This window comes from Ranitomeya imitator, chromosome 1 (assembly GCF_032444005.1).
Source record: "Ranitomeya imitator isolate aRanImi1 chromosome 1, aRanImi1.pri, whole genome shotgun sequence".
Taxonomy (NCBI): domain Eukaryota; kingdom Metazoa; phylum Chordata; class Amphibia; order Anura; family Dendrobatidae; genus Ranitomeya; species Ranitomeya imitator.
Genome location: NC_091282.1, coordinates 770,835,045 through 770,861,221, shown reverse-complemented (window position 1 = coordinate 770,861,221; position 26,177 = coordinate 770,835,045). Strand labels below are relative to the sequence as shown.

At 48.4% G+C, this 26,177-nt stretch overlaps 1 protein-coding gene across 5 annotated transcripts in view; it reads left to right on the top strand.

Annotated features, from left to right (window-relative positions):
* NRXN3 (neurexin 3) overlaps positions 1-26,177 on the top strand; it is a 555,345-nt gene that overhangs the window by 518,151 nt on the left and 11,017 nt on the right. For 3 of the 5 annotated variants that reach the window (XR_011314844.1, XM_069735758.1, XM_069735759.1), the window contains one exon: positions 16,520-16,610. Coding sequence is in view for 3 of the 5 variants with exons in the window: in XM_069735758.1 (XP_069591859.1) it covers positions 16,520-16,610 (91 nt within the window). In the remaining 2 variants the exon portion in view is untranslated. The remainder of the gene's footprint in view (positions 1-16,519; positions 16,611-26,177) is intronic. The other 2 variants (XR_011314845.1, XM_069735760.1) reach the window with 1 other exon arrangement.

The window sequence follows — 26,177 nt, the reverse complement described above, 5'->3', positions numbered from 1 at the left end:
GGATTGTGTTATCAGTAGTGATGAGCAAGGGTACTCGTTGCTGGGGTTTTCCCCTGAGCACGCTCGGGTGTCTTCCAAGTATTTATGGCTGCTCGGAGATTTAGTTTTCATCACGGCAGCTGAATGATTTACATCTACTAGCCAGGCTGAGTACATGTGGGGGTTGCCTGGTTGCTAGGGAATCCCCACATGTAATCAAGCTGGCTAGTAGCTGTAACTCATTCAGCTGCTGTGATGCAAACTAAATCTCCAAGCACTCATAAATACTCGGAGGACCCCCAAGTGTGCTCAGGAAAACCCGAGCAAAGAGTAGACTCGCTCATCACTAGTTATCAGTCAATCATGTGAATTCCTCCTTGGATCTACGCATTTTGCCATGGAGGGATATTAGGTTGTTGCAGAGCACTGTCCTGCAGATGGATATTAGGTCGTTGCAGAGCACTGTGCTTCTGGAGGATATTAGGTTGTTGCAGAACGCTGTGCTGCAGATGGGTATTAGGTCGTTGCGGAGCGCTGGGCTGTGGAGGGATATTAGGTTGTTGCAGAGCACTGTGCTTCGGAAGGATATTAGGTTGTTGCAGTACGCTGTGCTGCAGATGGGTATTAGGTCAATGCAGAGCGCTGTGCTTCGGAAGGATATTAGGTTGTTGCAGAGCACTGTGCTGCTGATGGGTATTGGGTCATTGCAGAGCGCTGCACTTCGGAAGGATATTAGGTTGTTGCAGAGAGCTGTGCTGTGGAGTGATATTACGTCGTTGTGGAGGGATATTAGGTAGTTGCAGAGCGCTCTGCTGCAGATGGATATTGGGTCTTTGCAGAGAGCTGCACGTTTGAGGGATGTTAGGTCGTTGGAGAGCGCTGTGCTGTGGATGGATATTAGGTTGTTGCAGAGCACTGTGCTGCGGAGGGATATTAGGTCGTTGCAGAGCGCTGTGCTGTGGATGGATATTAGATTGTTGCAGAGAGCTGTGCTGCGGAGGGATATTGGGTCGTTGCAGAGCGCTGTGCTGTGGATGGATTATTAGGTTGTTGCAGTGCGCTGTGCTGCGGAGGGATATTAGGTCGTTGCAGAGCGCTGTGATGCGGAGGGATATTAGGTCGTTGCAGAGCGCTGTGCTGTGGATGGATATTAGGATGTTGCAGAGCGCTGTGCTGTGGATGGATATTAGGTCGTTGCAGAGCGCTGTGCTGTGGATGGATATTAGGTTGTTGCAGAGCGCTGGGCTGTGGAGGGATATTAGGTCGTTGCAGAGCGCTGTGCTGTAAATGGATATTAGGTTGTTGCAGAGCGCTATGCTGCAGATGGATATTGGGTCGCTGCAGAGCACTGTTCTGTGGAGGGATATTTGGCTGTACACTTTAGAGCAGAGCACTGCAGACTGATCTACTATATAATTGTCTAAGGGTCACTTCCGTCTAACTGTCTGTCTGTTCTTCTGTCTGTCACGGATATTCATTGGTCGCGGCCTCTGTCTATCATGGAAATCCAAGTCGCTGACTGGTCGTGGCTGTTTTGCCGCAACCAATCAGCGACGGGCATAGTCCGGCGGCAACATGGCCGCTCCTTCCTCCCCGCAGTCAGTGCCCACTCCATACTCCCATCCAGTCAGCGCTCACACAGGGTTAATGGCAGCATTAACTGACCGCGCTATGCTGCGGTGTAACGCACTCGGTTAACGCTGCTATTAACCCTGTGTGAACAACGTTTTACTATTGATGCCACCTATGCAGCATCAATAGTAAAAAGATCTAATGTTAAAAATAATTAAAAAAATAAAAAATCGTTATATACTCACCGTCCGTCGGCCCCTCGGATCCACAACAGGCCTTTCCCACTCGCGACGCTCCGGTAACCGGTCCATGCTGCGATCTCGCGAGATGACGTAGCGGTCTCGCGAGACCGCTACGTCCTCTCGCGAGACCGCAATGCACTCTTCAGGCCGGAGCGCGCAAGGACTCAGCGTCGGTAACCGCTTCGCTTGGATCCGGGGGCTCCGGAAGGTGAGTATATAACTATTTTTTTATTTTAATTCTTTTTTTTTTTTTTTTAATAGGGATATGATGCCCGCTGTGCAATATACTACATGGCTGGGCAATATACTACATGGCTGGGCAATATACTACGTGGGCTGTGCTATATACTACATGGGCTGTGCTATATACTACATGGGCTGTGCTATATACTACATGGTCTGTGCTATATACTACATGGGCTGTACAATGTACTACATGGGCTGTGCTTTATACTGCATGGGCTGTGCAATATACTACGTGACTGGGCAATATACTACATGGCTGGGTAATATACTACGTGGGCTGTGCTATATACTACATGGGCTGTGCTTTATACTACGTGGGCTGTGCAATATACTACGTGGCTGGGCAATATACTACATGGGCTGTGCAATGTACTACATGGGCTGTGCTTTATACTGCATGGGCTGTGCAATATACTACGTGGCTGGGCAATATACTACGTGGCTGGGCAATATACTACGTGGCTGGGCAATATACTACGTCACTGGGCAATATACTACGTAGCTGGGCAATATACTACATGGCTGGGCAATATACTACGTTACTGGGCAATATACTACGTGGCTGGGCAATATACTACGTGACTGGGCAATATACTACGTGGCTGGGCAATATACTACGTGGCTGGGCAATATACTACGTGGACATGCATATTCTAGAATACCCGATGCGTTAGAATCGGGCCACCATCTAGTAATTAATAGCACCGACTATGCAGTGCATGCAGGTGTTGCCCCAGTGTCGGGTGCACACGACCAGCTATGTATTCTGTGCATTGACGCAATGCTGGGACCAGTGGTGACCTCTTCTCGGTTTCGTGGAGCTGCACCTTTGCTTTCCGATCAGTCTCACATGGTAGAATTGATGCCAGTGATAGTTGTCTCTGGCGTCTGATGCTCGCGGAGTCCTCTCCTTCCACGATCTGTACATGCAGCCGATCGGTGGGGGAGGAGATGCCCAGCAGATGTCCAGGTTAGTGGTAGGATTCAGTATAACCCATCATGTTCTGTGAGACCCCTGGCATTTGTGTGAGTCCAGTGGGCAGTCCTGCAGTGACTCTCTACGCAGACATACATGGAACGTTCTCTGGACCATACACATAAATATTCGGGATGTCTTGAATAAGATGGTTCACTGAAAAGTGTCCACCGCTGCCTCTGCTCAGACTGTGAAGCCTTCTAGATCGTGGAGGGGGCATGGGGCGCACGGGAGGCTGATATTCTGGTTTTCGGCTAAACCAACATGTTGAACTTCATTTTGCTCAATATTATCATTATTTTATATTAATTTTTCTTGCTTAATATTGAGCAGAATGAGGTCTGTATAACCCCACCCCACCACTGGTTGGCAGCTTTGTGACTATGCACAGTGCACACAACTGCCAATCAGAGGTGTGGGCGGGGGTTATACAAAGCACAGCAATTAGAGCACTGATAAATCTGCAGGAAGCAGCCCAGTAAGTGAGACATCACTGAAATCAGGGTCTCTGCCCTGACATTTTGCTGCTTTGATAGGGAGCAAAAACCTAGAGATGGAGTCCCTTTAACCCCTTTACCCCCAAGGGTGGTTTGCACGTTAATGACCAGGCCAATTTTTACAATTCTGACCACTGTCCCTTTATGAGGTTATAACTCCGAAACGCTTCAACGGATCCTGGTGATTCTGACATTGTTTTCTCGTGACATATTGTACTTCATGATAGTGGTAAAATTTCTTTGATAGTACCTGCGTTTATTTGTGAAAAAAACGGAAATTTGGCGAAAATTTTGAAAATTTCGCAATTTTCAAACTTTGAATATTTATGCAATTAAATCACAGAGATATGTCACACAAAATACTTAATAAGTAACATTTCCCACATGTCTCCTTTACATCAGCATAATTTTGGAACCAATTTTTTTTTTTGTTAGGGAGTTATAAGGGTTAAAAGTTGACCAGCAATTTCTCATTTTTACAACACCATTTTTTTTTAGGGACCACGTCTCATTTGAAGTCATTTTGAGGGGTCTATATGATAGAAAATGCCCAAGTGTGACACCATTCTAAAAACTGCACCCCTCAAGGTGCTCAAAACCACATTCAAGAAGTTTATTAACCCTTCAGGTGTTTAATATGAATTTTTGGAATGTTTAAATAAAAATGAACATTTAACTTTTTTACACAAAAAATTTACTTCAGCTCCAATTTGTTTTATTTTACCAAGGGTAACAGGAGAAATTGGACCCAAAAAGTTGTTGTCCAATTTGTCCTGAGTACGCTGATACCCCATATGTGGCAGTAAACCACTGTTTGGGCGCATGGGAGAGCTCGGAAGGGAAGGAGCGCAGTTTGACTTTTCAATGCAAAATTGACAGAAATTGAGATGGGACGCCATGTTGCGTTTGGAGAGCCACTGATGTGCCTAAACATTGAAACCCCCCACAAGTGACACCATTTTGGAAAGTAAACCCCCTAAGGAACTTATCTAGAGGTGTGGTGAGCACTTTGACCCACCAAGTGCTTCACAGAAGTTTATAATGCAGAACCGTAAAAATAAAAAATCATATTTTTTCACAAAAATTATATTTTTGCCCCCAATTTTTTATTTTTCCAAGGGTAAGAGAAGAAATTGGACCTCAAAAGTTGTTGTCCAATTTGTCCCGAGTACGCTGATACCCCATATGTGGCAGTAAACCACTGTTTGGGCGCATGGGAGAGCTCGGAAGGGAAGGAGCGCCGTTTGACTTTTCAATGCAAAATTGACAGGAATTGAGATGGGACGCCATGTTGCGTTTGGAGAGCCACTGATGTGCCTAAACATTGAAACCCCCCACAAGTGACACCATTTTGGAAAGTAGACCCCCTAAGGAACTTATCTGGATGTGTGGTGAGCACTTTGACCCACCAAGGGCTTCACAGAAGTTTATAATGCAGAGCCATAAAAATAAAACAAAATTTTTTTCCCACAAAAATTATTTTTAGCCCCCAGTTTTGTATTTTCCCTAGGGTAACAGGAGAAATTGGACCCCAAAAGTTGTTGTCCAATTTGTCCTGAGTACGCTGATACCCCATATGTGGGGGGGAACCACCGTTTGGGCGCATGGGAGGGTTCGGAAGGGAAGGAGCGCCATTTGGAATGCAGACTTAGATGGAATGGTCTGCAGGCGTCACATTGCGTTTGCAGAGCCCCTAATGTACCTAAACAGTAGAAACCCCCCACAAGTGACACCATTTTGGAAAGTAGACCCCCTAAGGAACTCATCTTGATGTGTTGTGAGAGCTTTGAACCCCCAAGTATTTCACTACAGTTTATAACGCAGAGCCATGCAAATAAAAAATATTTTTTTTTCCACAAAAATTATATTTTAGCCCCCAGTTTTGTATTTTTCCAAGGTTAGCAGGAGAAATTGGACCCTAAATGTTGTTGTCCAATTTGTCCTGAGTACGCTGATACCCGATATGTGGGGGGGAACCACCGTTTGGGCGCATGGGAGGGCTCGGAAGGGAAGGAGCATCATTTGGAATGCAGACTTAGATGGATTGGTCTGCAGGCGTCACATTGCGTTTGCAGAGCCCCTAATGTACCTAAACAGTAGAAACCCCCCACAAGTGACCCCATATTGGAAACTAGACCCCTCAATGAACTTATCTAGATGTGTTGTGAGAACTTTGAACCGCCAAGTGTTTCACTACAGTTTATAACGCAGAGCCGTGAAAATAAAAAATATTTTTGTTTTCCCACAAAAATTTATTTTTTAGCCCCCAGTTTTGTATTTTCCCAAGGGTAACAGGAGAAATTGGTCCACAAAAGTTGTTGTCCAATTTGTCCTGAGTACGCTGATACCCCATATGTGAGGGTAAACCCCTGTTTGGGCACACAGGAGAGCTCGGAAGGGAAGGAGCACTGTTTTACTTTTTCAACGCAGAATTGGCTGGAATTGAGATCGGACGCCATGTCGTGTTTGGAGAGCCCCTGATGTGCCGAAACAGTGGAAACCCCCCAATTATAACTGAAACCCTAATCTAAACACACCCCTAACCCTAATTCCAACGGTAACCCTAACCACACCTCTAACCCTGACACACCCCTAACCCTAATCCCAACCCTATTCCCAACTGTAAATGTAATCTAAACCCTAACCCTAACTTTAGCCCTAACCCTAGCCCTAGCCCTAACCCTAGCCCTAACCCTAGCCCTAGCCCTAACCCTAGCCCTAGCCCTAACCCTAGCTCTAACCCTAGCCCTAACCCTATCCCTAACCCTAGCCCTAACCCTAGCCCTAACCCTAGCCCTAATGGGAAAATGGAAATAAATACATTTTTTTTTATTTTTCCCTAACTAAGGGGGTGATGAAGGGGGGTTTGATTTACTTTTATAGCGAGTTTTTTAGCGGATTTTTATGATTGGCAGCCGTCACACACTGAAAGACCCTTTTTATTGCAAAAAATATTTTTTGCAATACCACATTTTGAGAGCTATAATTTTTCCATATTTTGGTCCACAGAGTCATGTGAGGTCTTGTTTTTTGCGGGACGAGTTGACGTTTTTATTGAAAACATTTTTGGGCACGTGACATTTTTTTATCGCTTTTTATTCCGATTTTTGTGAGGAAGAATGACCAAAAGCCAGCTATTCATGAATTTCTATTGGGGGAGGCGTTTATACCGTTCCGCGTTTGGTAAAATTGATAAAGCAGTTTTATTCTTCGGGTCAGTACGATTACAGTGATACCTCATTTATATCATTTTTTTATGGTTTGGTGCTTTTATACGATAAAAACTATTTTACAGAAAAAATAATTATTTTTGCATCGCTTTATTCTCAGGACTATAACTTTTTTATTTTTTTGCTGATGATGCTGTATGGCGGCTCTTTTTTTGCGGGACAATATGACGCTTTCAGCGGTACCATGGTTATTTATATCTGTCCTTTTGATCGCGTGTTATTCCACTTTTTGTTCGGCGGTATGATAATAAAGCGTTGTTTTTTGCCTCGTTTTTTTTTTTTTTTTTTCTTACGGTGTTTACTGAAGGGGTTAACTAGTGGGACAGTTTTATAGGTCGGGTCGTTACGGACGCGGCGATACTAAATATGTGTACTTTTATTGTTTTGTTTTTTTTATTTAGATGAAGAAATGTATTTATGGGAATAATATTTTTTTTTTTTTTTCATTATTTTGGAATATTTTTTTTTATTTTTTTTACACATTTGGAAAATTTTTTTTTTACTTTTTTACTTTGTCCCAGGGGGGGACATCACAGATCAGTGATCTGACAGTTTGCACAGCACTCTGTCAGATCACTGATCTGATAGGAGTGCAGGCTGCTTCACAGTGCCTGCTCTGAGCAGGCTCTGTGAAGCCACCTCCCTCCCTGCAGGACCCGGATCCGCGGCCATCTTGGATCCGGGGCTCGAGCAGGGAGGGAGGTGAGGAGACCCTCGCAGCAACGCGATCACATCGCGTTGCTGCGGGGGGCTCAGGGAAGCCCGCAGGGAGCCCCCTCCCTGCGCGGTGCTTCCCTGCACCGCCGGCACATCGCGATCATCTTTGATCGCGGTGTGCCAGGGGTTAATGTGCCGGGGGCGGTCCGTGACCGCTCCTGGCACATAGTGCCGGATGTCAGCTGCGATAAGCAGCTGACACCCGGCCGCGATCGGCCGCGCTCCCCCCGTGAGCGCGGCCGATCGGCTATGACGTACTATCCCGTCCAGGGTCAGATAAGCCCAGGGCACCTCGACGGGATAGTACGTCTAAGGTCACAGAGGGGTTAATTGGCTTCTATAAAGTTTATTATTCAGCCTTAAGAATCTATAATTAGTTTAGAGCTATCTGTATTAAGAGCCCCTCAGACACACGGTGTGATGTCCTAGCATCCTCAGTACAGATAGTATGAAGGCCTGCAGAGCTCCCCCACACATAGTATGATGGCCCCACACATGGTCTGAAGGCCCCCACAGCTCCCCTATACATAGTTTAATGGCCCTCCCAGCTCCCCCACATATAGTATGATGGCCACCACAGTTTCCCCACACATAGTATGATGGCCACCACAGCTTTCCCAGACATATGAAGGCCCCCACAGCTCTCCCACATAGTATGATGGCCCCACAGCTCTCGTACACATAGTATGAAGGCCCCAGAGCTCCCCCACACACAATATAATGGCACACACACATAGTATAATGGCCCCACATCTCCCCTACGCACAGTATGAAGGCCCTCACATCTCCTCCACACATAGTATAATGGCCCCCCACAGCTCCCCCATACATAGTATAATGGACCCCACAGCTACCCCACACATAATATGATGGCCCCCACATCTCCCGTACACACAGTATGAAGGCCCTCACAGCTCCTCCACACATAGTATGATGTCTCCCCAGTTTCCCCACACATAATATGCTGGCCCCCACAGCTCCCCCCACACATAGTATGAAGGCCCCCCACACATAGTATGATGGCCTCCACAGCTCCCCCACACATAGTATGAAGGACCCCCACACATAGTATGATGGCCTCCACAGCTCCCCCCACACATAGTATGAAGGCCCCACAGCTCCCCCACACATAGTATGAAGGCCCCCCACACATAGTATGATGGCCTCCACAGCTTCCCCACATAGTATGATGGCCCCCACACATAGAATGATGGACTCCACAGCGCTCCCACACATAGTATGATGGCCCCCACAGCTCCACCATACATAGTATGATGGCCTCCACAGCTCTCCCACGCATAGTATGATGGCCTCCACAGCTCCCCCACACATAGTATGATGGCCTCCACAGCTTTCCCACACATAGTATGATGGCCCACACACATAGTATGATGGCCTCCATAGCTCTCCCACGCATAGTATGATGGCCCCCCCCCAGCCCCACCACATAGTATGATGGTCCCCACAGCTTCTCCACATAGTATGATGGCCCCCACAGCTCCCCCACACATAGTATGAAGGCTCCACATCTCCCCCACACATAGTATGATGGCCTCTACAGCTCTCCCACGCATAGTATGATGGCCTCCACAGCTCTCTCACGCATCGTATGATGGCCCCCACAGCTCTCCCACACATAGTATGATGGCTCCCACACCTTTTGTGGCATGTACTGAGGCTCCTCACAGCATGCATGATCTAAGGACATCGTGCCTGCTATGCTGAGACCCCGCTGTTCCTCCATTGCACTCCACTGTTTCTGCCTCTTGGAGAAGTCAGTACAGGAGGCGATGGGATGGGGACAGTCTGCATGGTGTGTGGGGGGGTCACTGTTTCCATCCGCTTATTTTTTTGGGAGCCGGCTGGATGTGGCCTGCAGGTCTGCTATAGACTATGCAGATGGTATAGTTCTGAGAACACCTTGCTTGATGCCTACAGGAACCAGTTATACATCTGCTTTCATTTTAGTCATTGCTGTAGAAACATGAAAACTGCACTATTATTGGTTCTTACAATAGCAGTTTTAGTCCAGATGTTGGAGGTTGCACTGCTGGACATCTGGGATATACACTTGGAGGATATTGGGGGCTGTGTGATCAGGGTGGGCAGTAATGATGCGGTGTTCGCATGTCTGTATCTGCAATGCTTTTACCTGATTATTTCCTCCCGACCCCATGTCCCCCCTTCACGTTGCGCACAGTAAACCCAATGTGACTTCACAAGGTGACACCGAGCACCAGCGACTGGAGCGGAGCATGAGACACTCTTCGGAAATAACATCTTAATTACAAGGCATGTCTCCGGAAAGATTCACCAACAGCAGAATAATCAGCCGCTCCGGCACGGCCCCACTACACAGGTCAAGAGCGCATTAAATTGCTTCTTAGCGTTCGCTTTTTATTGGCAAGTTACACATTTCTGTGTAGATAAAGAACACTTTCAGCAGGTTTGCGGGTCGCTGACTGATTCTTCCTGACACTCCCCTGTTGTCTCCAGCATGAGGAGATGTTATTAGATGAAGCGCAGGTCGGGTTGTCAGATTTTCTGCCGCATGTTCATTGTCGCGGCACGTGATCGGTGCGTCCTAGAATTTCTATCTCCCACCATTGTGATGAGTGATAGTATGGACCATGAGACATGACCCTGGTATAGACGGCAGGAAAGAAGAACAGTCCTACCAATGAAAGCTTTCCTGGTGGAGGTCAGAATCACTAAGGCTACGTTCAGACTAGCGTTGTGCGCCGCTGCGTCGGCGACGCAACGCACCGAAAAACGCGGCAAAACGCACGCAAAAACGCTGCGTTTTGCGACGCGTGCGTCGTTTTTTGCCGAAAATCGTACGCAAGAAAAATGCAACTTGTTGCGTTTTCTTGGTCCGACGCTAGCGGCAAAAAAGACGCACGCATCGCAAAACGCAACAAACAAAAACGCATGCGTCCCCCATGTTAAACATAGGGGCGCATGACGCGTGCGTCGCCGCTGCGTCGCCCGACGCTAACGCGACGCACACTAGCACAACGCTAGTCTGAACGTAGCCTAATGGCTGCTCCTTATATAGCACGCTCTTCCTGTCCACTCCCTGCCACACACACACACACACACACACACACACACACACACACACACACACACACACACACACACGTCAACAGCTCTACTGCATGCTCAGCACTGCTACACATCTATACATAGATGGAATGCACTACCTAGGATAATACGATTAATCCCCAATCCCCACAGTTTTAAGCGTGCCCTAAAAACTCATTTGTTCAGACTGGCCTACCGCCTCAATGCATTAACCTAACGATCCCTGTGTGGCCTATATTAAAAAAAAAAAAAATTAATTAACTGGTTCATGCAGCTTTACATGAACACCCAAGCCTTACACTATGGCTGGTCCGAATAACTATAGCAATTGTTACCATCCACCTCTCGTGTCTCCCCTTTTCCTCATAGTTTGTAAGCTTACGAGCAGGGCCCTCACTCCTCTTGGTATCTGTTTTGAACTGTATTTCTGTTATGCTGTAATGTCTATTGTATGTACAAGTCCCCTCTATAATTTGTAAAGCGCTGCGGAATATGTTGGCGCTATATAAATAAAAATTATTATTATTATACATACACATGCGGTGTACACATGGCCTGAAAGGTCCTTCTTTCCTCGGTCATGCAGCTCCTTGCAGCTTCATCTCCTGCCCTGCACAGATGCGATGGATCAGGGTCGGCCAGGTGGAGCTAGCCACTCAGTGATCAGAAAGGCCACAGTGTCTGCGTTCTTCTTGATCGTAAGATGCTGCCTCCAGACTAAGAGACGCACACATGGATCAGTGAGATTTTGGGGCATATTCTAGTCCAGCAGTTTGGGCGTACATTTGTGTTAGTCTGATGTCTGCGGGCAGACGCTGATTACCTGAATGAAGGCCTGAGTTAGCTCCTAGGGTTCGCCATTACCATGGAGGCGCAGGCCATAATGACGCTTTGTTGCTCTTTTCTCCTCCTGTCCTGCAGACGCTGGGGTTGTTGCTCTGGGATTCCTCCAGACTGTTTGTGCTCGGTCTATGTAGATTGCGTGCTGGTCTCAGTACCGATGTCGCACTGCTACACTGCCTATTTTAGGGCCATTATATCAGTGACTTCTCACCTAGTCATAATGGGAAGTTTTATCACAGCCATAAATTGTTAATTACAAGGAGCTTTGTGATGTTCATCTTTTTAAAAATCCTCTCTGTTCTAATGAATAGTGGGATTTTTAATTTTCTATTGCACTACTTGTTGCCGAGGTTACCAGCTACTTCTGCAGTCTGAGGTGGCTGGTTTCCTAGGTGAGGAGCATGCCCTTTGTTTCAGAGCTTGCGAGAGATGCTCTGGAGCTGTCTGGATGGCAAAATGCTGGGCTCCTGCCCCCCTCCGATCTACAGAAGCAGCTGTGCCTCCACTTGCATCGTGGAGATCAGAGCTCCAGCAGGAGTGCGCTTCCCTTCCCCGGACCCAGAGTGGTCAACTCCGGAGGGAAGACCCCTAGCCTTCTCTGGGGACTCTTTGTGCATTGTGACTTGTGCGTCTTCTGCAGAGGTGACCTTCATGGCTCTGGCAGAGATGATAATCTGCAGAGCCTCGTTCTTCTAGATCACAGCTGCATAAATATCGGGGATGACAAGCTATCAGTAGTGTGTTCTTAGGACACAGCGTCCGCTCTCGTCTCCAGCCCGCTCACCAGTGATGGATGCCGCTGAGCGGTGCGGGAGGAGGTTGAGGTGCTCTGGATTAGTGTTATTATATGAAGGATCTCCCATTGTGGTCCTGGAGGACAGCTGAAGGGAAGTGTGACGAGAACGAATGCGCTGTGGGATCACCGTGCACCATGCAGCATGCCGGCTATTTCTATGGTAATGACTGGCTGCAGTACAAGAGACACCTTGGAAATAATCCTGGACATTGCCACTGTGATTGTGCATAACATATGTAGCGGTCAGCGTCTGCATACAGCTTATTGTGCAGTGGTTTTCTTTGTGCACATTGTAGATTCAGACTGAAGGCAGCAAAAGCACAAGAGTGCACATATGGAACAAGGAGTAAAGAAACAGAAGCCAGAATGTGTTAAACCTTATGTTCCTCCTAGTCCCCCTACTGCTCCGATGACAACGGCGATGCCCCCTCAGCATTCTCTCCGCAGTTTCATCAGATCATCGCCTGGGACGACGTGCAATCAGCAGACGCAGGGTTGATTGTTCCATGCTGTGCTGGGTAGAGATGATGCATATCAGTTTGCCAGATGGGAGCCCAGTGGACGACCTCATACCTGACTGCATCTTCTGCACTTCTTTTGCTTAGCCGCCCTGAGGCTACCTCACGCCGGGGCAGCTAATCATGAGGCGCTGAGGATGCCCTCAAATAGGATGTGGTCCGATGGCTCCAGTTTGACTGTCAAAGATGACGTGGCCAAAACGCCTCCAGGTGATGTGACCAAGAAGGAGAGGAATGGAGGCTTAGTGCGGCCATGTGGACGATCGCTGACCTCAAGCCAACTGTCATGATTGTTAATGAGTTAGACGGGGAGTGAACTGAAACCAGCCAAGTACTCAGCAACTCTGGGACATCTGAAAGCTTTCCATGAGGGGTGTAAAGATAGTAAATTGGATGTACTTTAAAGTAGAAAACACTTTCTGGTATGTTTCTTTATGCCTTGTCTCTAGATGTGCGCCTTCATGGGTTTGCTGCCCTGAGTCTCAATCTACAATGTGCAGTTTCCAAGAAAAATAATTAACCTCAATTAACAAAATGCAAAGTGATAGAAGAAAAATGCAAATTCCATCAGTATCCTGTGACCGCCCGTCACCTCCAGCATCAGTATGCTGTGACTGCTCATCGCCTCCATCATCAGTATCTGGTGATCGCTCATCTACTCAATTATCAGTATCCTGTGACCACCCGTCGCCTCCAGCATCAGTATCTAGGGACCACCCGTCGCCTCCAGCATCAGTATCTAGTAACTGCCCCTTGCTTCCATCATCAGTATCTGATGACTGCCCGTTGCCTCCATCAGTATCTAGTGACTGCCCGTTGCCTCCATTATCAGTGTCTGGTGATCGCCCCTCGCCTCCATCATCAGTATCATGTGACCGCCTGTTATCTTCATCATCCATATCCCATGACTGCCTGTCGCCTCCATCATCAGTATCTGGTGACTGCCTGTTGCCTTCATCATCAGTATCTGGTGACCGCCTGTTGCCTCCATAGTTAGTATCTGGTGACTGCCTGTCACCTCCATCATCAGAATCTGGTGACCGCCCATCACCTGTGTCCCATGACCACCCCTCGCCTCCATCATCCGTATCCGGTAACCGCCCGTCGCCTCCATCATTAGTATCCGGTCACTTGCCGTCGCTTCCATCATCAGTATGTGGTGGCCGCCCGTCGCCTCCATCACCAGTATCTTGTGACCGCCCGTCATCTTCATCATCCGTATCCTGTGACCACCTGTCACCTCCATATTCAGTATCCGTGACTGCCCGTCACCTCCATCGTCAGTATTTGGTGCCTGCCCGTCGCCTCCGTCATCAGTATCTGGTGACTGCCCGTCGCCTCCATCATTGTTATCCGGTGACTGCCCGTCTCCTAAATCATCAGAATCTGGTGACCGCCCATCACCTGCATCATCTGTATCCCATGACCACCCCTCGCCTCCATCATCTGTATCCGGTAATAGCCCGTCGCCTCCATCATTAGTATCCCGCCAATTCCTGTCGCTTCCATCATCAGTATCTGGTGACCGCCCGTCGCCTCCATCATCAGTATCTGGTGACCGCCCGTCACCTCCATCATCAGTATCCGGTGACCGCCCGTCACCTCCATCATCAGTATCTGGTGACTGCCCGTCACCTCCATCATCAGTATCCGGTGACCGCCCGTCGCCTCCATTATCAGTATCCGGTGACCGCCCGTCGCCTCCATCATCAGTATCCGGTGACCGCCCGTCGCCTCCATCATCAGTATCCGGTGACCGCCCGTCGCCTCCATCATCAGTATCCGGTGACCGCCCGTCGCCTCCATCATCAGTATCCGGTGACCGCCCGTCGCCTCCATCATCAGTATCTGGTGACCGCCCGTCACTTCCGTCCCTTCTTCTCTACACTTGTACACTGGTTATGGAGGATTTTGGCAGGAGGTTGTACAAGACGTCTTGGAGACGTGACCCAGGTCTTCTGTGTCTGAGGCTTGTGCTTTTTGCACAGTGCTGTACATAATGGGGTTACATTACGTACTGCCCTCAGAGACCTATCCGCTGCCTCCGTGCCTGAATATAGCAGTCCGCTTGCCTGGAATACGAGCCCAGTATCGGTGTCCTGGTGTGAGGATTACTGGTATTGGGGCTGGTTTATTGGTGATTATTGAGGCTTACAGATGATTGTATTTCCCCATGTGACTGCCCTCGGTGTTGGCTCTCCTGCAGCCATTAATGAGTGCTGGCCCGTGCTTGCTGAGAGTTATAGCTAATCAGCCTCCTTCGTGTATTCTCCATTTAAAAAGAAAAAAAAACCCAAAGAGGATAAAACTTAATGAAGGAGTGAATGGTGAAAGAGCGCATTAAAAAAGACGTAAGTCAGCGCTGGCAGAACACAAATCAGCGAGTGACACAAGGACTTTGCCAGACCTGGGAGCTGCAGATTTATCTCGTACTTTCAGGAGGGCACTGATAAGTTCCTGACTGCTCACAGTGAGCATTAAAATGAGGGATGGCTCCTTCTGCCAGCACCCCAGACACATCATCAGTCCCTCATAAAAGAGCTAATTCCCTCTCTGTCCGGCTACTTAGCTCGGTCCGCTGCAGGACACGCAACTCTGCTGATGTGGTGCCGGCTACAGAGCACAATGGACCAGTTTGAGCTTTCAGATTGCCTTGCTGTCGTCTTACTGTGTGAAGGTTTAGCCCCTTGATGTCAGGTATATGGCTCTACAGTGCGGAGATATGGACCCAGTGTAAGGTGGCATTCACACACCCCGCGTACATGTCGCTGTACCGTCCGTGTCCAGCTCCTGTGGTGTGTGGGGCTAAAAGCGTGGAGTGATGCCCGATGAGGCCTGGTCTTATGGACACCGTGGTCAGGCCCAGAATCCCCAGTCCTCACATAAAGGAGTGGGAGATGACAGATACATGGTATTTCAGCAGTGAAGCCTGGCTCCGTTCTCACGTTACCCGTTGCAGTGGCAGAATTGCGGCTTGGTTTGTACAGGCTGATGTCGGTGTGGCAGTCATTGCGGGGAATGACCAATTAGTACGTGGCGTCGGTTTACTACAGCAGGCATCTGATTAGCGCAGCTTGTGTCTGGATGTAATGTGGCCCCGCTACATGTGGCCATTGCTGAGATCCTCCGGGGAATTAGCCATGAATGCACTAATCGCCGCCGAGCTGTGTAATGCCATAATGTGAAGGAATAACTAAAGTCGTAATTGCAGCCGCTCCTGTAAAAGCTTTTCTGTAAAGTGATTCCCTTCAGGGTGACTGTGCTACAAGAGAGCGCAGTTCAGCTCTGCAGACGGACGGCTCGGGGGGCAGGTGGGACCCCCCGCACTTCACTGCGCCATGTGCTGACTCCGCGCTGGTACTGAATGACCAGTAGGCTGTAAACTGTGGCCGTCCCCCAGCAGCTCCTGCAAGGGGGGGCGATACATAAGGAAACAGCCCCCCCGCTCGATGGTCTGAGAGGTTTATCGGGGTGGAAAAAGACGCACTGGAAGAGACAGTAATCAAAACGTCAGTAAATGCTCTGATGGTCGCAGTGAGTAATTAATAAATAAGTAGGGTAAATCTGGGCAGTAATGGTCGCCGGGTACCAGCGATCTGCGGCACAATGTTCATCCTGATGATTGCTATGATTTCCCAGTAATGTCTGTGGCGAGGATCGGAGGGCAGCTTCTAAGCCGCTGGTCGGAGGAGCGTGGATTGTTGACGACTGCTCCACCTGCACTCTCCGCCATTAATCTTCCCGCAGGCTCAGGTTGGTTGCAGATGGCGATGGACTCCAGCTCCTCTAACATTTCAGGTCTTTTCTTCTTCACAGCCAACGGATGACATTGTGTCGTCAGCAGAATGTTCTATCGGCAGTGATGATGAAGATGCCGCAGAATGTGAAACTGGCACAGGTACGTCAGGTCAGTGTACTTTCTGCTTGCTAATTCTCCAAAGTCTGAGTTATTTCTTGCATGTGAACAGGAGCCTGCGGTATTCTGCAGCTGCCTATAATAGTTGTAGGTCTCTATAAACTCCCATCCCATAAAGAGGAGGCTCCGTTTGTGGGATGGGGACGGAGCCATACTCTAGACCTGGCTTACAATCTGCTCAGATGGGGGGATTATCCAGCCATATTGAATCTTCCTCAATTTATGTCTCAATGTTGAGGGGCAGCTCTTCATGGACTCAGAGCGGACACCATCCCTCTTCAACAAGCTGAAATCCAGAGGCAGAAATGCTGGATCCTGTGTTTAGGGAAGGTTTTATCATTTTTTTTTCTTCTTACTAAAAAAAAAAAAAAACCCACAAAGCCAACATTGCGCCTCTTTAGCACACAGCCAGTGGTAGTGCTGGTAGAACGCTTTGTGCTGCTCCTTCCTTGCTGCTCATTATGTGTTGCCAGCCGCTCTGCCTCCGATGCCCCAAATCTGCCCATGGCGCTGACTGAGCTTCTGTCACAGCAGCAGTTATCCCTTCATGTGTGACCAGGGAAGAACAGGGTGATACCCAGAAGGGTTGTCATAGGGCCGTCACCGTGTGCAAGATTGAGGCAAGACCACTCAACTTGTTCCATCATACATACCAAGCAGGGACAAATCTTCACGTCCTCCCAAGGAGAATGATAGCCTTGTAACCTGGAGTATGGAGAAAAACATACAGGAAAGACCCCTCACTGCACTGATCTGTCTCACAGCACCCCCTAGGTTCGAGCTGAAGTGGACAGATTGTGAGATTGTGCAGATTGATGATGGGTAGCGCTTCCCTCACTCTTCATCCTTTCAGGTTTAGTGTCTTTGAAGTTTTGGATCTAAAATTGATGTAAAAGATATGATCAATGCCCCCGAATCCGTCACTATCAGCTAAGAAGTAGAGAACCCCGGTCCCTCCACTGAGGAGCCTGCAGGCCGTCGGGTCCATCTGTTATGTTGAATATACAGTACAAGAATTGGTACGTCGCCGCATAAACCTCCCCAGAAATTAGCGTTTCAGTCCTTAAACCCCAGAGTGGCTGCAACATGGTGGCGGAGCAGGAGCGAGCGGGGTCCGATCCTGGCGGCCGAGCCTGGACCAACCACAAAGCGTAACGTTTCTGGTCTCTGTATGTAGGTGACGAGTCCCAATGGATGAAATATATGCAGCATCTATATATATTTACTGACCGCCTCTTCATATTGGACTGCATGACTTTGTGATTGGCGACCTGCCATACGTTTGTGGATGTCGCCTGCTGTTCACTCATTTTCTGCTTGTTTCTACCTTCTCATTCACTGTCTCTATTTTCATTACATCTAATTTCTGAACAAAGTCAGTAAAATTGTTCTCTTGCCATTTTGGGAATTGGCATCTCTAATATCAACGATAATGCATCATCCGATGGGGGCCACAAAGCGGGTGTCTGCCGCAGGATGTGTTCTTGGGGGCCGCTTATCGCTAGGCTTTTATTTCCAAACCTCACATGTAGAATTAGGTGGTCTGCATGCCCCCACAAGGCTGAGAAATGGCTGCACATTCCAAGTACTGTAAACTGATGCACAATAAGATCTTCTGTACTTTATATATGGAGGAATCACGGGGAGAATTTTACTGCCACGTTCAGTGCATCATTTTCATATGTGACCATAAAGTATATGTGGGGATACCATTCATTACCTGGCAGCGCAGGGGGGAGGAATGTGCTGCTGGCACCGCGGGGGTTGTGTCTGCTGATGCTTTGTTGTGCTGGTGCCTTTTTCTGTGGTGTGAACTGCATTATGCTCTGCTGTCTGTCCCGCTCTGCTGTCTGTACCGCTCTCCTGTCCATCCTCCACCCCATGGTAGAAGATTCCACAGTGGGGAATGATGTGGGGGATTTGCACCATGTGGTGCTGTAATGTTGGGGACGCGCACTATGTGGAGCTCTGATGTGGGGGACGCGCACCATGTGGAGCTCTGATGTGGGGGACGCACACCATGTGGAGCACTGATGTGGGGGACGCGCACCATGTGGAGCTCTGATGTGGGGGACGTGCGCCATGTGGAGCTCTGATGTGGGGGACGCGAACCATGTGGAGCTCTGATGTGGGGGACCCGTACCATGTGGAGCTCTGATGTGGGGGACGCGCACCATGTGGAGCTCTGATGTGGGGGGACGCGTACCATGTGGAGCTCTGATTTGGGAAACGCGAACCATGTGGAGCTCTGATGTGGGGGACCCGTACCATGTGGAGCTCTGATGTGGGGGACGCGCACCATGTGGAGCTCTGATGTGGGGGACGCGCACCATGTGGAACTCTGATGTGGGGGACGCGCACCATGTGGAGCTCTGATGTGGGGGACGCGCACCATGTGGAGGTCTGATGTGGGGGACGCGCACCATGTGGAGCTCTGATGTGGGGGGACGCGTACCATGTGGAGCTCTGATTTGGGAAACGCGAACCATGTGGAGCTCTGATGTGGGGGACCCGTACCATGTGGAGCTCTGATGTGGGGGACGCGCACCATGTGGAGCTCTGATGTGGGGGACGCGCACCATGTGGAGCTCTGATGTGGGGGACGCGCACCATGTGGAGCTCTGATGTGGGGGACGCGCACCATGTGGAGCTCTGATGTGGGGGACGCGCACCATGTGGAGCTCTGATGTGGGGGACGCGCACCATGTGGAGGTCTGATGTTGGGGAGGCGCACCATGTGGAGCTCTGATGTGGGGGACGCGTACCATGTGGAGCTCTGATGTGGGGGACGCGCACCATGTGGAGCTCTGATTTGGGAAATGCGCACCATGTGGAGCTCTGATTTGGTGATTTGGGAAACGCGCACCATGTGGAGTTCTGACAAGGGGCATAATTTACTGGTCATCAGGCTTTTCCGCTGTTGATCTAAGTTCACGTAGATTCTTCAGAATCCATAAATTTTACTGTAGGACACAAAGTCGGAAAGCTGACAGACCTAATTGTAGTCAATGGGGCCAGGTGCCGTTTGTGTCCCTCATGTGACAGATCTGTCTGCTGCATTAATTAAATTTAAGTGGTATGAGAACAGAACGCGGATAGGAATGTAGCCCTTATTTGGTGAGCATAGCGCTGCCAGCTGTAGTTCTCGTCTAGGATCTGTACCACAGAGGCCTCCTGAGCATGATGGCTTCTCATCCAGAGATTTCCAGCTGCAGAACCACAGAACGCAAGCGCGGTGTCACTTGTATTCAGGTGGGGGTGGACTTGTTAGATATTTTTGCAGAATGATTTGTGTATATAAGATATTGTACCACCATGGTGCACGCTTGTCACTATACACATTGCTTCCTTAACAAGTGTTTCCCAAACTCCAGTCCTCACGGCCCCCCACAGGTCATGTTCTCAGGAATTCCTTAGTATTCCACAGGTGATGGGAATATCTTGAAGGCCTCAGGATTTCTCTCTCCTATGCAACACCATGGAAATCCTGAAAACTTAAACTGTAGTGGGTCGTGAGGACTGGAGTTTGGGAAACACTGGTGTAAAGGAAGCAATGTGTATAGTGACAAGCGTGCACCATGGTGGTACAATATCTTATATACACAAATCATTCTGCAAAAATAAGATATTGTACCACCACGGTGCACGCTTGTCACTATACACATTGCTTCCTTTACACCAGTGTTTCCCAAGCTCCAGTCCTTACGACCCACCACAGGTCATGTTTTCAGGATTTCCATGGTGTTGCACAGGAGAGAGAATTCCTGAGGGCTTCAAGATATTCCCATCCCCTGTGCAATACTAAGGAAATACTGAGAACATGACCTGTGGGGGGCCGTGAGGACTAAAGTTTGGGAAACACTGATTTACACTAATATATTGTGGCACATGCTTTAGTAACAGGTCATCATGTTAGGACCCCTCTTAGCTGTGCCTCCTTTTCCAAAATACTTCTAGGCCTTTTTTGCGCTCCAGTATTCATTTTTTTAGTCGCATAATTTTAGCAGTTTTTGGTACAAATTGAGCAAAAGTGGGTGATTAATGAGTGGAACGGGCGGCCACGAGCGTTGGGGAGTTCTTCTTCAATGGAAGTCTTCAAACAGAGGCTGGACAGACATCTGTCTGAGATGGTTTAGTGAATCCTGCATTTAGCAAGGGGTTGGACACAAGGACCCTTGAGGTCCCTTCCAACTTTAACATTCTAGGATTCTATAATCTCTGGCTGACTATTATTGATGGTCATTGGTGGCAGGATAATGAATCAACCAGTAAATTGGCATTAGTGGTGTCATCGGTGAGCAACACACAGAGGGTTTACTGAAAAGCCATTTTCTTCCCTTTTACTAATGTCCATGATAAGAGCTCTGATTTTTTTGCTTGTCCACGTTCGGAGAGAAAATCTATTGCTTTTGAGCATCTTAAACCACATCTTAAGACCAACAGCCTAAAGGCATGAGGACAGGGAGTCACTGACCCATCTCAAATTCCCTGTTTGTTTGCATCTGAGGAATACGGTGTCCTCATTTGGCCTCTATGGGACCAGCGCGGCCTGTAGTCAGTGATGGCGACAAGGATGGTCGCCTCTTCAGGAGCCATTCTGACGTGCAGTTTTGCCGGGTGCAGCTGTAAGGAGGTTGCTTTCCCTGCTCCTTACCTGGAACCACTTAGTCAGAGAGCTGGGTTGTTGGGGGTAAGACTTTCTGCCCTGGACAGAAGTGACCATGTGACTGCTGGGGGCAGAGAGGAAGAGAGAGGGGTCAGAAAAGAGCGGGAGAGCAGAGCGCGCGAGACAGAGGGGACAGCGCTCCAGAGAGAGAGCAGGCTGCATCGCCGTGCTCCCCAAAAGAGAGTGCTCCCCGTGAGGGCACTGAGGCTAAGATACCAGCCGTAGTGAAGGCTGGATGTGAGAGTGTGGACTTGGAAGCCTCCGTAATCAGAGAAGATGTATCCCCTTACAGTGACCTGAGCGCGCAGCCCCGGTGACCGCACTGACAAGCCAGGACCCCTGAGTGTGACAAAGTAAACTGCTCAGTGTGTGTAGCATTGCTGCTGCAGAGAGAGAGAGACTGCCAGTCTGATATACAGAGACACAGCAGAGTGGCTGGGTTACTTCCTGCTTCCAGCTGCACTGGGAGAAAAGACTGCAAAGACTTAACCCGGAGTCTCCAGTTCCCAGGACCTCCCTGGACTGACAAGTTACAAGAACACTCGTTAACCCTTTCGATTCCGCTTAACTGTTTACTATTTCCTTTATCTCTATTAACCCACTGTTTACTCCCTGCAAGGAGAATCTTACTCCTGTTAATAAATTCCCCTCAACAGTTGGTCTGTCTGTTCCGTGGTGACATACTCAACCCTGCACTCTATTACACAGCAAGCGTCATGCCTCCATCCACATTACTTTGATTGTGCCTCCAGCGACCCCGGGCAGTGAGATCTGTGACTGGCAGCATCGTCTCCTGTAACTGTCACCATGTTCATGTAGACAGTGGCTTTGCATCGCCCACACAGCTGAGACAACATGAAGACATTGCCAGTCTCTAGACGTGGAGACGTCCAGTCTAGCACCCACTTATGCCAGAGAGACCCGGTACACAATTGTGGATGTTCCCATTCATTGACCGTTCATTTCTGAGCTCTCTGCTTGCTGAGAAAGTTACCAAGCTTTTCATATGATTAAACTTTAATCTACAGACACATTTTAAAAAATGATTAATCAAGAAAGTCAGTAAACCATTCTTTGCTTTTTTTTTTCTTGATTTTCTGCTTAATTTTTTTTTTTTTTCAAACTCCAAAATTTTGTACATTTTGCATAGACTGAACCGACCTAACTGACAATCGTTCTTAGATTTCCATGTGGATCTGGATACGTCAATATCCATTTTTTGGGCTTATTATCCCACCACTCCCCCCGGGTACATGTAGGACACAATCTGTATTAATATGATCGAACGTGATGATTAGCGAACGATCAAAGACCATCATGTCCAGATTTTACGTGACAAGAAATTTGCTCACATTACAGCAGGTTCATTTAGAAAAGAAGATGGAAAGGAACATTCAGAAATTGCTTCAATTTTACTCCGGCAGTTTGTAAAAGTTACTGTGAAGAATCTGCCGCCTGCAGCACATCTGCCTTCAACAAGCAGCTGTTTGAAGATTAAAGGGTCCCTGAGTGTTAAATGGGAAAGCGAGTGATTCCCGAGTCTGCGCTGCCGCTAAAAATACGGAGAGGAGATATTCATACCGCGGCTTCAAGACTGTTCTGCTAATTGAGATGTTATTTTTTTAATGAAATGTAGAGAATGGAGGGAGAAGACGCCACTCATGAAGAAAGTTCACGTCGACTTCAAACTGTTGAAATCCTTTCATTTGTTGTGGCCCAGATTCAGGGCTCCGCACCAGTTAATTAGGCTTTTCAAACCTTCTACTAAAGCCACCGTCACCGGCCCTTTCTTCTTTCTGAAGTCTCTGTCCTGAGTGGGTCGGCACAGCTATTAAATCTGCATTCGCCACACACAACAGTGAAATCAAAGCGCCAAGATTCTTCTCATTAACAGTCTGTAATTATTGGAACCAAAGCTGATTGCTCCTCTTGGATTTACTAAGAAAAGTCAAGAAAGTGGAGTAAGAGCAATAGTCCACAGTAAGAGCAGTTCCTCTAAAACCTGTAAGTTCTGTAGTGCCCGTTAGAGCTGTCCCCCTAAGAGCTGTAAGATCTGTAGCACCCATAAGAGCGGTCCCCCTAAGAGCAGTTCCCCTAAAAGCAGTAAGATCTGTAGTGCCCATAAGAGCTGTCCCCCTAAGAGCTGTAAGATCTCTAGTCCCCCATGAGAGCAGCCCCCTGTAAGGTCAGTCCCCCAAAGAGCTGTAAGATCTGTAGTGCCCATAAGAGCTGTCTCCCTGTAAATGTAAGGGCAGTCCCCCTAAGAGCAGTTCCCTCTAAAAGCAGTAAGATCTGTAGTCCCCTATGAGAGCAGCCCCCCAAAGAGCTGTAAGATCTGTAGTCCCCCGTAAGAGATGTCCCCCTAAGAGCTGTAAGATTGTAGTGCCCGTAAGAACGGTCTCCCTAAGAGCTGTAAGATCCCTAGTGCACATAAGAGCTGTCCCCTGTAAATGTAAGTCTCCCTAAGAGCAGTTCCCCTAAAAGCAGTAAGATCTGTAGTCCCCCGTGAGAGCAGCCCCCCAAAGAGCTGTAAGATCTGTAGTTCCCCATAAGAGCTGTCCCCCGTAAGACCAGTCCCCCTAAGGGCTGTAAGATCTGTAGTGCTTGTAAGAGCTAGCCCCCTAAGAGCTGTAAGATCTGTAGTTCTCGTGAGAGCAGTCCCCCCTGTAAAAGCTGTCCCCCATAAGAGCTCTAGTCCCCATAAGTCCCCCATAAGAGCTGTCCCTAGATTCCCAATGGTTACCTGTAATGTCTGCGGTGGTCTCTGGTGAAGACATGTTTTCCTTTAGCACTCAGTCATCCAGCTGCATACATCCTAACCCCGGCATGACCATTTTTCAGTTTTGAATTTCTTCCCCTTCTTTCACAAGCCATCAATTTTATATTTTTCCGTGGCACGGCCATATGAGGACTTGAGTCTTGTGGGACGAGTTGTACATTTGAATGAAATGGGCAAGAAATGCAATGCTGCATTGTTTTTTTTTTTTTTTTTTCCGGTGTTCATTTGCAATAGGATTCTTTATTTCTTAAATTCCTAGAAGAAAATATTTATTCACTTGTGTCGACATTACCAAAACTCATGACGTCTAAACTTTCTTGGTTAATGGCGCTGTGGTGTTTTTTGTATAACAAGATGGCGATTTTATTGACCCCACTTTGAGCTTAATACAATCGGAAGAAGCTATAAAATGTTGCATTTGTTGCGGTGGGTGAAAAAAAGCGCAATTCTTTTTTTTTTTTGTTTCACTTTAGGGCGTTTACCAATTTAGTTCAATTAAATTCAATTAAATTTACGTTTTTTAGATTGAACTTTAACAGACAACTGTCAGGGATATAACCCAACTTTTGTTTCCACTTTCAGTTCTCGTTAGGAACTTGTAGCTCTCTGGCGCCCCTCTTACCCTCAGGTCAGTCAGGGAACTGCACCTAGGGCAAGTAGTCGCCGCAAAGGCTGCCTTGTCCACGTACTGGCACTCTGCAATGAGGGCGGTATGTATACTGCTCAAAAAAATAAAGGGATCAATTAAACAACAGAATATATCTCCAAGTAAAGCAACTTCTGTCTGTGAAATAAAACTGTCCACTTAGGAAGCAACACTGTTTGACAATCAATTTCACATGCTGTTGTGCAAATGGAATAGACAACAGATGGAAATATTTGGCAATTATCAAGACACACTCAATAAAGGAGTGGTTCTGCAGGAGGGAACCAGAGACCACATCTCCGTACCAATGCTTTCTGGCTGATGTTTTGGTCACTTTTGAATGTTGGTTGTGCTTTCACACTCGTGGTAGCATGAGACGGACTCTACAAACCCACACAAGTGGCTCAGGTACCGCAGCTCATCCAGGATGGCACATCAATGCGATTTGTGGCAAGAAGGTTTGCTGTGTCTGTCAGCGTAGTGTCCAGAAGCTGGAGGCGCTACCAGGAGACAGGCCAGTACACCAGGAGACATGGAGTGGGCTGTAGGAGGGCAACAACCCAGCAGCAGGACCGCTACCTCAGCTTTTGTGCAAGGAGGAACAGGAGGAGCACTGCCAGAGCCCTGCAAAATGACCTCCAGCAGGCCACAAATGTGCATGTGTCTGCACAAATGCTTAGAAACCGACTCCATGAAGATGGTCTGAGTGCCCGACGTACACAGATGGGGGTTGTATTCACAACCCAACACCGTGCAGGACGCTTGGCATTTGCCACAGAACACCAGGATTGGCAATTTCGCCATTGGCGCCCTGTGCTCTTCACAGATGAAAGCAGGTTCACACTGAGCACATGTGACAGAGTCTGGAGATGCCATGGAGAGCGATCTGCTGCTTGCAACATCCTTCTGCATGACCGGTTTGGCAGTGGGTCAGTAATGGTGTGGGGTGGCATTTCTTTGGGGGGCCACACAGCTCTCCATGTACTCGCCAGAGGTAGCCTAACTGCCATTAGGTACCGAGATGAGATCCTCAGAACCCTTGTGAGACCATATGCTAGTGCGGTTGGCCCTGGGTTCCTCCTAATGCAGGACAATGCCAGACCTCATGTGGCTGGACTGTCAACAGTTCCTGCAAGATGAAGACATTGAAGCTTTGGACTGGCCCGCCTTTTCCCCAGACCTGAATCCAATTGAACACATCTGGGACATCATGTCTTGCACCATCCACCAATGTTACATTGCACCACAGACTGTCCAGGAGTTGGATGCTTTGTTCTAGGTCTGGGAGGAGATCCCTCAGGAGTCCATCCACCGCACCATCAGGAGCATGCCCAGGCATTGTAGGGAGGTCATACAGGCACATGGAGGCCACACACGCTAATGAGCATCATTTCCTTTTCACATAGCAGCAGAGCAGGGAGATCGATTCTCCCTGCTCTGCCGCAGAATGTAACTGTATCGGCACGC